Source organism: Eublepharis macularius, chromosome 4 (genome assembly GCF_028583425.1).
Source record: "Eublepharis macularius isolate TG4126 chromosome 4, MPM_Emac_v1.0, whole genome shotgun sequence".
Classification (NCBI taxonomy): Eukaryota; Metazoa; Chordata; class Lepidosauria; order Squamata; family Eublepharidae; genus Eublepharis; species Eublepharis macularius.
This window is the reverse complement of record NC_072793.1, coordinates 170779827-170793511: the sequence shown is the minus strand read 5'-3', so window position 1 is coordinate 170793511 and position 13685 is coordinate 170779827. Positions and strand designations below refer to the sequence as shown.

General features: G+C 45.6%; 1 protein-coding gene across 1 annotated transcript in view; it reads left to right on the top strand.

Moving 5' to 3' along the window:
* Nucleotides 1–214: 214 nt before the first annotated feature.
* The window catches only part of LOC129328664 (zinc finger protein 721-like), a 68240-nt gene continuing 54769 nt past the window's right edge, over nt 215–13685 (top strand). Inside the window, exons 1-4 of the mRNA XM_054977878.1 lie at nt 215–299; nt 1399–2271; nt 3255–3390; nt 6912–7892. Coding sequence (XP_054833853.1) covers nt 1495–2271; nt 3255–3390; nt 6912–7892 — 1894 coding nt within the window. The 5' untranslated portion in view covers nt 215–299; nt 1399–1494. The remainder of the gene's footprint in view (nt 300–1398; nt 2272–3254; nt 3391–6911; nt 7893–13685) is intronic.

Here is a 13685-nt window from a genome sequence, read left to right as displayed (position 1 = left end):
GTTGCACGGACAAGCCCTCTGTTGCCAAGTTCAAAGTCTCTCGTTTCCCCCACGGTCGCCTCCTGCAAGCAGCTGAGCAGCAAAACAAAGGCAGCTAGGAACCTCCGCCTGCAGAGGCAGGAAGTACCAGTCTGGGAGTTTGGTTGTCAAGTCTATGGGAGACATAGAGCGTGGAGTCCTAGAAGGGAACCCCCCATTCCCCCCCCCCCAACCTAGCTGCTCGTTTGAATGTAAATTTTCCCCTTGGAGGGATTGCTTCTCCTGCATATTCCTCTCTCTTTGGTTTGGGGGGGATCAGGGTGAGTAACTTTTACAATTTCAGAAGCAAAACAAGGAAATCCCTGCCAGGGTGGGAGGAAAGAAGAGAGATTTCCCCTTCCTTTCCTTCTCCTCCTCCCCACAAGATAGGGCAACAGGGGAGGGGCGGGGTGTTGCCTTCTGCATTAAAAGTAATTCTGTGGGGCTGACTGAGGGTTGCCAACTCCAAGTGTGATCTCCCAGAATTACAACTGATCTCCAGACTACAGAGATAAGCTCCCTGGAGGAAATGGCTGCTTTGGAGGGTGGACGGTATGGCATTATTATTTATGTTTATTTAATTCATTTATAGCGGGCCTTTTCTCCCTAATGGGGATTCAAAGTGGCTTACATCATTCTCCTCTTATCATACCTCACTGAGTTCCCTCCCCTCCCTAAACCCCGCCCTCCCCAGGCTCCAACCCCAAATCTCCCGGAATTTCCTAACCTGGAGATGTAGTTTGTTTCAGGTGGGTAACCATGTTGGTCCTGTAGCACCTTAAAGACCAACTAGATTTCCAGGGTATAATCTTTTGAGAGTAAAAATTCCCTTGATGTAGCTTGGTGCTTTAATTTAAGAAGGTTGCTGACCATGGTGCAGCTTTCTTTTTGTTGGTTGTGGTGGTTTTTCCTGGCTGTATTGCCGTGGTCTTGGCATTGTAGTTCCTGACGTTTCGCCAGCAGCTGTGGCTGGCATCTTCAGAGGTGTAGCACCAAAAGACAGAGATCTCTCAGTGTCACATTAGAGTTTCTTTTTGTTGTTGTTGTTTCCTGTGAAGACCAGTTTATTGATCGGTTTAGTGTATTCAAAGTGATGGGTTTGATGACCCTCATTGCTTTTTCGAAAATAAACCGATAAACTTCTAAAATGAAAGGCAAGACTGTTCATGGGGTACCTTCAACACCCCACAGGAACAAGGATTCATTTTTTTGCGCTCAATCCTGCGCTTTGCACCTCAAAGGTATTCCCCAGTAGCCATCAGTGTTCTGGAGGGTTGCTACCATGTTCTCTGTGCTTTGCAAAAGTTCTCCTTGTTGCTCACTTGAAGTCCTGCGTATGTTCTTTCTCACTTCTCATATGTTTCTCTTCTTTTCCCTTAGGGAAGAGTTTGGTCCTGGGGTACAGATTGCCTCAGCCAGACACAAAGTGTGGCCACGGAACAGGAGAGAAAACCAGAGTCCAGCCCTCAGATCCCAATGGAGCTGGAACAACGGATGCAGCCGGGTTTCAAAGTGGAGGGTCCAGATGCAGCAGGCTTTGAGCTGGGGGAGGAATCGGGGGGCTCAAGAAGAGCCCCTCCTGTCACCCGGATTGAAAGTATTGGGGGATTTGTGCAGAGGAGGCCTGAGGGACAGGTCAAACAGGAACCAGGTGAGGGTTCACTTCAGCAGTGGGAAACCCAGTGGCAGGAGTTCTTGAAGACAGTAGAGTCCCCTCATACAGGCTGGAGAATTCCACAGTTGCTGGGAGAGCCCACGCCATGGGATGACACAAAAGCCTTCCTGGCCTCCTTTGAGCAGGTGGCCGAAGCCTGCCGGTGGCCCAAGGACGAGTGGGTGACCCAACTCATGCCAGCCCTCAGTGGGGAAGCAGAGCAGGCCTTCAACACCTTGGCGGCCAAAGACAGAGAGGATTATGGGAAAGTGAAAGCAGCCATCTTGCAATGGGACACCCTCACTAGGGAGAGGTGGCGCCAACACTTCCGACATTTCCGCTACCAGGAGGCCGAGGGGCCAAGAGGACTCTACAGCCGACTCCAAGAACTTTGCCATCAGTGGCTGAAGGTGGAGAGGCACTCCAAGGAGCAGATCATGGAGTTGCTGATCCTAGAGCAGCTCTTGACTGTCCTCCCACCAGAGATCCAGAAATGGGTGAGGCAGCATGGCCCTGAGAGCTGCTCCCAAGCGGTGGCCCTGGCTGAGGATTTCCTGCAGCTGCAAAGGGAGGCTGTCGAGAAGAGACAAGAGCCACAGGTAAGGGAGACTTATCACAGATATCTTGAGCATTCCGGATTGCTGGGGTAGGGAGTATTTGCCTACTTCTGTGCTTTTGATAGCTGCTTGATAGGTGATGTTTCCTATGTTGGCCTCCACAAAGGTTAATTTGCTGTTAAAGCAAGGGAGCAACAGCTATGTAAAAATGCTGGCAACCCGAGTTTCAAGACTGGGGGGCTTTTCGAATTTCATTTATACCCTGCCTTTCTTCCCAGTGGGGATCCTAGGTGGCTTGCGGTGTTCTTCTGTCCTCCCTTTTATCCTCATAACGACCCAGCGAGGTAGGTTACACTGAGTGTAGGTGACTGGCTCAAGGCCACCCAGCAAGCTCTCGTGGCAGAGTAGGTGTTCAAACCTGGGTCTCCCAGATGCTAGGCTGACACTCTAACCACTACACAGCACTGTGCCTTTTGGCCCACAGAAGCCAGAAACAGGAACTGCTGGCTTTATTGGTGGTTGTTTTTTAATATTCGGTTCAGTTTTATTTGTTGCAGTCTTCTATCAGCCACACGCTATCAACAAGTCAGCATTACATAAAAAGTGATACATAAAAGAATGGACTTTTCACGTTAGAGCCTTGAGTCTAACATGCATCTATGTCTCAGAGCGTCTATGGCTCCGTGGCAGAGCATTTGCTTGGCATGCAGAAGGTCCCAGGTTCAGTCCCCGACATGCTTGATTTGAGGATCTCAAATAATAGAGGTTAGAAATGACTTTTCCCTGCCTTGGACTGATGTCATTCCTGGTGGACAGTCCTTAGGGAGCGAGGCAGCTTTTGGGAAGGGACTGTGGCAAGGGTTGCTTTGCTTGCCAAAGATCTTGGGCTTAATTCCCACTATCTGCAGTTGCAGGTATTGGGATAAGGCCTAGTGCATCACACCAGCCAGGCGTCTCCCTTTTGCAGGCCTGCTATCATCCTTAGTTCGGCCTCTCTGTACTGAAAAGGGATCCTTTCATTTCAGGAGCTGACACCGGCAGTGGCCGACCCCCTTTCCAAGGCAGATCAGGCTCCATCGGACTCAGGGATGAGGCAACTGTGTGGAGAGGCCAAGCAGGAGGTGAATGAAGTAGATACAAGCTCACACGGGGAGCAGCTGGGTAAGGACTTTGGGTTCGTAAAGTTTCGCCTGGTTTTGCATGAACAACATCATCATTCTATTTATATATCGCCCTTCAGGACAACTTAACACACAATCGAAGCGGTTTACAAAGTATGTCATTATTATTCCCACGACAATCACCCTGTGAAGTGGATGGGACTGAGAGAGCTCTGAAGGAGCTGTGACCGACCCAAGGTCACCCAGCTGGCTTCAAGTGGAGGAGTGGGGAATCAAACCCGGTTCTCCAGATTAGAGTCCTGCCGCTCTTAAGCACTACACCAAACTGAAGCTTTCTGTGAACACGGTTCCTAATTCAAGACCACCTCTGATGTTATTGGGGTGGGTAACGGTCCTGATACCTCTCACGTTTTGTGTAATTTTTCCTCCCACTTTGGTAATCTTGAGAAGATGCTGGTGCTTGGGTTCAGCCTCTGCTATCTCCACTTGAAAGGATCTCTGGTAGACAGTACTGGGAGAGGCCTTTCTGTGCCAGAGATCCAGAACAGCTGCTGCCAATCAGTGCCAGCATCGCTGAACAAGGTGAATCAGTAGTCTGATTTTGGACAAGGCAGCTTCTGACTTATGAAAGGTCTCAGGTTCAATCGCCAGCCTCTCCAGTTAAAGGGATGAGGTGGGAGGTGATGTAAAAGATTTCAGCCTGAGACCCTGGAGAGCTGCTGCCTGTCAAGAGGCGAGAATACTGACCTGGACAGACCGAAGGACTGACTCGGGAGCAGGCAGCCAGTAGCTTCCTTTAGGGCTTAGGGGCAGAGCAGCCACTTTGCAGGAAGAAGGCCCCCAATTTAGTCCCTGGCATCTCTAGTTCCAAGGGTTTGGGGACAGATCTTTGTCTTCCTGGATCCCTGGAGAGCTACTGCCCGTCAAGAATGAACAGGATTGGGCTAGAGTGGTCTGAACGAGGCAGCTTCTTGTGTTCATTCATATTGCACATCTCTCTTTCATGATGTATCAGTGGGCCACAGAATGCAGGTAGGAAGGCAATCCTTACTCGCCTTCCCTGAAATGCTCCAGCCTCTACTGTCTAGTGCCTGGGACAGGCAGGGTGTCCGTCCATCTTGACTTTCGGCTTGTGGAACTTGAGGTGGTGCCAGAAGGTTCCTTGGTGGTCTCTAGGCTACAGTTGTCAATGCCTGGGAGGAGAAGCATCTCCCCACCATTTTTTCCTGAAATCCATTAAACAATTTTTCCACAGAAATTTGGGGGAACAGTGAGTGGGGGGAATCTTCACTCATTTTCTCTGTTGAAATGAGTGAAATATTTCCTTCAAGACAACATTTGGAATGTGCCTCATAAAGATTTTAATGTCCCAGAAGGTCATGACCATTTCCTTAGTGGTCCTCCATCCACGATTCGATAAGATCAAGCTATACCATACCCCCTTCCCCTCTTCCTATGTATACTGTATGCGCTCACGCAAACATATTTTTAAAGATACGTTTATGGCTTGAAGGTGATAGCAACAATTAATAGGTTTTAATGCATTGATAGTACATTATTAAAGAGTTCAGTGTTTCCAGCAGCATAAACTTGATAGTCAAATGTGTTAGCAGTATGGGGTGGTTTCTGGCCAAATAAAATACTGCTTTACCACAAAGCTTGTTTTTTTAATATCAACTGCTATTTTTTCCTTCCTCTCAGACAGCAAATGAATATACCTCCGTTAAGTGGCAGTTTTTGGTTCCCTGTCTCAGATATTGGGCATACTTGCAGTTTTGCTTCTTGGAAAACCAGGCATTCTATAAACATGTTCAATAGTACAATTTTATATGCCCTGACCTGGAAGGCCCAGGCTAGCCCGATCTTGTTGGCTCTCAGAAACTATACAGGGTCAGCCCTGATTGGTACTTGGATGGGAGACTGCCAAGGAACTCCAGGGTCACTACACTGAGGAAAGCAGTGGCAACCCACCTCTGCTCCTCTCTTGCCTTGAAACCCCCTTGAGAGATCTATACAAGTCATCTGCCGGTTGACGACACTTCACATACACACTATTGTATATGCAAAGTAAGTTATAAATAATACATGTGGTGTTGTTAAAGCAGTAAAATGGGTTTAGGTACAATAGGAAGGTAAGCTTTTATGTATCTTTTAATTTCGCCCCAACTCCTCTATCTGCTGATGCTTTTGAGTTATCAGAGGGAAAACATTGGCTGGTAAGACAGCCAAAAACAACAGTCAAATTGTCTGCTGTGTCTGATTTTCATACCGAGGAATCCTTGAAATCTCTGACGAATCATAAGAAGGCCCAGGTCTGGAACAAGCAGCGGGGACCTAATGCAACCCCCTTACTGAAGCTAAGCAGGCCTGGAGTTGGTCAGACCCTGAAGCAGTGATGTAAAATTTCCAGAACTTTTGAGACTATGGGGAAAGAAGAAACTTCTCACAGGGGTAGTGATGCAAAGATTGGATGTCTAATAATATGCAAACAATAATTCCAGCTGCTGTGGGAGTTAAACACGTTTCCTATAAGGAAAGGCTGAAGCATTTGGGGCTTTTAAACTTGAGGAACAAGAAGGTCTCAGGGGAGACAGCATGGTGGAGGTTTATAAATTTATTTATGGGGTGGAGAAAGCAGGCAGAGAGAACTTTTTCTCCCTCTCTCATAAAATTAGAATTCACTGACATCCAGTGAAATTGATGGGCAATCTGTTCGGAGCAGACAAAAGGAAATAATTTCTTGACAAAGCAGAATTAACCTGTGGAATTCATTGCCATAGGAAATGTTGATGGCTGCTGGCTGAAATGGCTTTAAAGGGAGAACTTAGACAAATCATTTGTGGAAAAGAAGTCTTTCAGTGGAGCTTCCACTGCTGACAATCCTTCCGTCCCTCCTCCCTTTGGATTTCTGTCAATTTCATTCATTCGTTCATTCATTCATTCAAAACATTTCTGTGGCTACCTTGCAACCCAACTCAGGGTTCGCAAGTCAGCAAACATTAAAACATTTCAAACATTAAAACACAGCATTTAAAACACACACACCCCACACACAACATATTTAAAAGAATTAAACAAAGGAGGTCTGTACTGTAAGGAAATGGTTGAGAGAGACACTTTGGTAAAGTGTTAGGAACTGGAGACTATATTACTATGTACTGTTGGTTGTTGCACATATGCTCCTACTATGTAACTTCTGCATCATTTAATTTGTCATACTTGTGCTTTGTTTTGGCATTGTTTTAGCTCTCTATCCAATTTTTGCTTGTTTTCAAATTCTCTGCTATCCAAACTCTATTGCATTGTTTATTGCATGACTTAGCTGTAGATCATATTGACTTACACTATAGAATTCATCTTAAGTATCAGTGAGAAAGGTGGATTATAAACAACATAAACAAAAAAACAAACAGGGAGGATATCCAATAATAGAAAGTGAGCAAATGCCCCTCCCCCCAAAGTCTTCCCGCACTGTGGAAGACAATGACAAAGAGAGACAAATAGATCTCCCTAGGGTAGAAATTTCCTTATGGTCTCAGTGTCTTTCTTTCTGTGTTGCAGGAGACGACATGTGGGATTGTGAACGTGAGGGAGAGCCAAGCAGGGTCTCATCGGAAACAGCAGAGTGTGAAGAGACAGAAGAGAGTGTTGGGGATACAGAAGGACCAGAGAGGCAAGAAGGAGAGCAACTGATGGAGAAATGGAAGAAAGAGCCTGTTGCTAGTGATGGTGGCGGCACGCAGCCAAAAAAACACAAAGGAAAAAGATGGATTAAATGTCCTGCCTGTGGGAAACTCTTTTGCCGTCAGTCTAGCTTTAATGCACACTGGAGAGTCCACACGGGGGAGAAAACAAACTCCAGCTTGACTTTTGGGAAGAGCTTCAGCTGGAGCATAAACCTTGCATCGCATCAAAGGATTCAAATGGGAGAGAAGCCATATCAATGCCCAAATTGCGACAAGAGCTTTTCTGATCAGCCGAGACTTAAAAGACATCAGAGAATCCACACTGGGGAGAAACCCTACAAATGCTCATACTGTGGGAAGAGCTTCAGCCAGAGGCACCATTGTGCTTCCCATGAAAGAATCCACACAGGAGAGAAGCCGTACCACTGCTTGGACTGCAGCAAGAGCTTTTGTACAAAATCAAGCCTTAACGCGCATCGGAGAATCCACACTGGGGAGAAACCACATAAATGTCTGGAGTGTGGAAAGAGCTTCAGTAAGAGCACTAACCTGACTTCACACAAAAGGCTCCACACAGGAGAGAAACCTTATAAATGCTTGGTTTGTGGAAGGAGCTTCAGCCGGAGTGAACACCTCACTTCACACCAGAGAATCCACACAGGGGAGAAACCCTACATTTGCTCCTACTGTAGCAAGAACTTTTGCAGTAAATCTAGCCTGAAGGCACATCAGAGAATCCACACAGGGGAGAAACCATATAAATGTTTGGAGTGTGGCAAGTGCTTCCGCTGGAGCACCTATCTTGCTTCACATCAAGAGATCCACAAAGGGGAGAAACCATACAAATGTTCAGAATGTGGGAAAGATGCTCACCTTACTTCACATCAAGACATCCTTTCGGAGTAGAAACTGTGGCAATGCTGTCTCAGTGTTCGAGCCTTATTAACTAAAAGATGGAGAAATTGCTCAGAATATGACCAAAACATTCAGCCTCTGTGCAGTACGTGCTGTGCACATCCGAACACTTAGACAATGTATAGATGTTTTTAGAGTGGGAAAAACTTCAACTGAATGTGCAATCCTAGTAATTTGCTACTTGTCTAATTATGTACAGTGCATAAATGTTGTCTTCCAAAGATCAGGTGACCTCCCCATTCTTGCCAGGATAAAGTGGCATGTGTAGATGCCATTGCAGTGACCAGAAAAGTTGATTACAAATATTTTCAGTATTCCCATTGTTCAGTGGTAACGCCACCCTTATTGGCTGTTATTTGTTTGGTACTAAGAGATTGTGTCCAAGGTTAGCAAACTGTATTCCCTCTGCTTGCTGAGACGCTTCCATGCTTTCTTCATTGTTTCCTATGGTTTTAAGAAGGAGCAGCATTTCCCCCCCCCATGTGCTGTTACGAATGGTGTGGTTCTCTGTCTTGCAGATACGCCTTTGCGGACACTTGAGGTTCTAAAACAATAAAAGTCATACCATGTTTCTCAAAAGGTGCATTCTTTATTTATTCTTAACCTATAGAATGGGAATGGACAACTAAGAAGACATAGGCTGCATCCAACCCTGAGAGCATTTCTTTGTCCCATGGCTGAAGGCAGAGGGGGAATAGGGTTACAAAATTCCCAGGGCTTGAGTTATTCTGGGGGTCTGAGAGCCAAATAGTACACCTGTCTCCTTTTTCTCTCATACCTGATGAAGGAAACAGCTAAATCAGCCCACAGAAGCTTGGACTTCAGCACCAGCTGTAAGCCTTTCTTTGGAATCCTTAATAGGAGTCCTTAACCCTTTGCTTGACCAGAAATCATTACAGGTACTTTTTTGGCAGTGAAACAGCTCTTGCTGTCTTTTCCAGTTAAGTCATAGAGTTGGAGAATCTGGATTCCTAGAGAGGTTTTTTCCCTTATCTACTCCATTGGTAGGTTCCTTCCATCCTTTCTTCTCCTAAGGTTCCCGAGAGGTCTCTGTTTCCTTCTTTGGTTTGGCATTTTGAGAGGGAGTAAGGAAGGAGGTGTAACAATACAATAGGGTATACATTTCAGAAACTTGAAAACAAGCAGAAATCTAATACAGAGCTGAAGCAATGCTGAAACAAAACAGAACCAATTTCACATGATATAAGTGACAGTAGCAGACAGTGCACAGTGGTACAGTCCTTATCCCTTTATTGAATCATCTCTTTGAACTGCACAGCCCATGATAGAATATTTTGGAGGACAATTCATAGGTTCACTGTATGTTGGGACTCGCAATTTGATGGCCTATAACACACACACACCTATCACCTGTGTAAGAAAGCCCTCCTTTGGACGATGGGGGGTGTTCTCAGAGGGAATCTTTTGCGTTGAGGTCGATGCAGGCTCTTGGCAGACCTGCTTTGCTTCCACTTCCCTTTGCAAGATGCTATTTCTCACCTCCCTAGTGCTCTTCTGAGCAAAAAATCAGAGATGACCTTTCATTTTCCCACTCCAAGGCGCACCTGTGATGTAAGAGGCATTGGGGAGACCCACAGCCTGAGCAATGTCATGTAAGGCTATTAGCAATTGTTTTATTTTTATTTATGTACATTCCACTTTTCTCCCCAGTGGCAGCCCAGAGAGTCTTGTTACATCTTTCTCCCTTTATCCTGTGAATTAGGTTAGGCTAAGACAGCAAGCTGGGCTTAAGCTCACCCAGCAAGCTTCCGTGGCACAGTGGGGACTCGAACTTGGTTCTCCCAGGTACTATTCCAACACTTTAATGCCAGCATAGTGAATACACTGTTTTGATTTGAAAATTTCAGTTTCTGACATGTTTGGGACAAAACAATTGTCTGTTTTTACCTGACCGTACTTTGAAGGATCAGTAGAACTATTGCTATGGAAATGGATGTTTTTTTAAACAGAAAAGGCATTATGACTTGTGTCACAAAAGAGAAGCAAATGAAATGGAAAAATCTAGGGAAGAAAAGTGATTGGGTAAATATGAGAATAAATGGGCGGAAATTGCATATTTGTGCATCCCTGAGGTTTACTTGGCACTGACTGAAAGTGTAGAGTTGCACTTCATTTTCCTTCCTTCCTTCCTTCCTCTCAGAAACGGGCCAGTGTTTTATAGGCTCACAGTTGGAGGAGGATCGTGGGGCAATTTCCCCATTACCACATAGGGAAACCCATGAAGGTGATAGAAATTGAGCTTGAAATTGTTCAGCTTTGGGGGCAAAGACTCCCTCTCCAAACTGCTGAGATCATCTGACAGTGACATCATTTGCCTGTAGGGTGGAAAGAGGCTCTAGAATCTGAGCAGCCTGACAAAGGAGGATCAGGGCTCCCCTACTTAGGGGTGCCAATCTCCCAAGTGGGGGCTGGAGTTCTCCTGGAATTACAATTGATTTCCAGGCTACAGGGATCAGTTTACTTGGAGGAAATGGCAGCCTCAGACGGTGAACTCTCTGCCCTTCCAAATTCCACCCTCCTCAGGCTCTGCCCCTAAATATCCAGGAATTTCCTGACAGCCATAGCTCCAGAGCATGCCTGTTGTATAAGTTATGAATATTTCTAGATCATACACTTTTTGACATGTGTAAGCTTTATAGCCAGTGAAGGCCAACATTTTCCACTTGAGGGAGCTAGACTCTTGCCCCCCACCCTAGCTCTTCAAGGGATACAGCCCCCCAGCCACAATCATCCCCTAGTACAGAGACAGTGCAGTCCCCAAAATGAAGAACAGGGGTCCCCAACACAGTGCCCGTGGGCACCATGGCATCTACACACCTTTCCTATCACATGCCAAGTGTTTTTAGGAAGTGCATATGGCCCTGCAGGGCTTCTGATTGGCTATTGGGAGATCTAATTGATTGTGCAGATCTTTTAAAATGTTGCTTTGACAATAGCTGCCTTCACAGCACAAGGATCATCACTGCATGGCTGTCAGTCCCCCAGTGGGGTATCCCCTGCTCCCTACCTCTTACCTCTGCTGCTACTCGCCTGGCCAGCTGGGGGAAAGGACCAGAGGAACAGCCCTGGGACCTCACAAACCTATGAAGATATGGTGTATTAGCAAGAAAATGTTTTACAACACGATGTTCATTTTAAAAGACATCCTGTTACACAGAGCTTCTGCTTGAAATCGTGAAGAATTACTATTAGTGTTATGAATAACCTCACTCTCTGACATTTTGCAGTTAGCTCAACCTCCTGCTGCTGCCGTTTTGTGGTTGGCTCCATTTCCCGTGGCAGCCATTTTGTGGATGAGCCCACCATCCTGTCAGAATTCCAAAGGCACCCACAGGCTCCTTAAGGTTGGTGACCCCAATGTTGAACCTACAAGGCACCCTTTCCATAAAAGAAATGAGAAGTTACCCCAGAATCCTCTACATCACAGACCCACAACCTTGTTGAACCTGTGGGCATTTTTGGAATTCTGAGAAAGGGCTGCGGGCGACACCACAAAATGGCTGCCATTGGAAGCAGGACCAATTACAAAAAGGCTGATGGAGGGAGACAACAACCACAAAATGTTTTCTGGTTAGTCAATCATCCTCCTATGATGGGATCAACCATTTTTGAATGGGCACTTTTGAAGAAAAAGAGAGAAAGGTCCCATTTCAGACGTAATCCATCTGTGTGCCTTATACGGACGCTTCAAGTCTCTTACTAGTGGAAAAGTACCTTTTCTAATTTTTTATTATCCCGTTTTTAATTTCCTTCCTCCTCTCACCAATAATCAGGGCATCATGGACTTTATATCTACCAAATTTTACATTGCTAGGTCATGTGGAAATATCCTAACAATCTCCATAATAAAGCTTGGCTTCTGAAAACAAATTTTTGACTACTGCTGTAAGTCTTCCAACCACTATCTAAGGTTGGTTAAAGCATATGAAGAGAAAGTGGAACTCCAGGCCCCAAGATTCCCTCTCGTGTTCAACTTTGATCGCTCAAGGTTGTAAAGAGTAAGTACATGTTTTGACCCTCCGTTAAAAGGTTTTGACCCTCAGTAGTACAGCCCCATTGCCAAACTTTTTAATCATCATCTACGGTTGCCAGCCTCCAGGTAGTGGCTGGAGATCTCCCAGAATTACAACTGGTCTCCAGGCCACAGTGATCAGTTCACCTGGAGAAAATGGCTACTTTTGGGGGTGAACTCTATGGAATTATGCCATGTCAAGGTCCTTTCCTTCCCCAAACCCCACTTACTCCAGGTTTCTCCAGGTTTCACCCCCCAGATCTCGAGGAATTTCCCAACTTGGAGCTGGCAGCCCTATCATCATCTGTATTGGACTATATATGCATCACATTCCAACTTTCTAGATGGTCTGACTTCTGCTTTTCAAGACTCACAAAATGCGCCATTGAGGTTTCTCTGGGAATCAAGGTGCCTTGAATGACAAGTGTGATAAATTTTAGCTTTAGTGGGGTGGAGCAAACTTCTTGATAATTCAAGCATAAGGTTAATCTGGCCATTCTGATACTGACAAAAGACTGGAGCATCTTTCTGTAAGATATATTAATTAAATGTAACAGGGATTTATGCAAGAAAAGAGCAGGTATTCAGTAGCACCTATAAGACTAACAAAATTTGTTGTAGGGTATGAGCTTTCGTGAGTCAGATTTTGTTAGTCTTATAGGTGCTACTGGACTCTTACTCTTTTCTACTGCTATAGACAGACTAGTACAGCTACCCATCTTGATCTCTCTCTACAGGGATTTACAGTATGTTTAGTGGTTTATATGCAATCTGTGTGTGTGCGCGTGAATGCATACGTGCCCATGTTTTGAGATCTCCCCATGGTGTCAGCTGAGTGTTATTGGTAGGACTGCAGTTTCTTTTTCTGGATTGGGAACCTGTGATTTTAACAGGTGGATGACAAGACAGCCATCTTGGTGTAATAGTTAAAGATTTGGACTTGGATCTGGGAGAATATGTTCAGATCTCCACTGTGCCATGTAACTTGCTGGATGAAACAAGACCGTTGCATGGGCTCAGCCTAATCTACCTCATAGGGTTGTTGTGAGAGTAATACAGAGGAGGGAGTTTCTGGTGGATAGCCATGTTGGTCTGCACTAGAAGAGCAAGATTTGGGTCCAGTAGCACGTTAAGAACTGACTAGATTTCCAAGGTATGAGGCAGGTCAGGCTGAGAGGCTGTGATTGGTCCAAGTTCAACCAGCAAAGCTTCCATGGCAGACTGGGGATTCAAGTCTCCCAGATCCTAGCCTGATATTCTAACTACTACAGAGTGCTGGCTCTGAGAACTCAGGGAAGTTCTTAACCAAGCCCTCTTTGTTTTGTAAAGGAGGGAGTATTTTGCACTCTCCTTTTTTCTACCCAATGTGGACCCCATAGAGGGACCCAAAGCAATTTACATCATTCTCCTGTCCTCCATTTTATCCTCACAATAAGCTTGAGAGTTAGGTTAGGTTGTCAGTGTGTGGTTGGCCAGTAGTCACCCAGTGAGCTTTCATAGCAGAGTGGGGATTTGAACCTTGGTCTCCCAGTCTAATATTCTAACTATATGATATCTGTTGTGCTGCTCACAGAGATGATTCTATGTGTAGCTCCTATTGGTGCTGTGAACACACAGGTATTTGCCATGTTAACAGAGCAATCACATGGACATTTCCCCTGGACCTGCCTTATGTCAGCCCTCTGTGGCTGCCATTTCCTC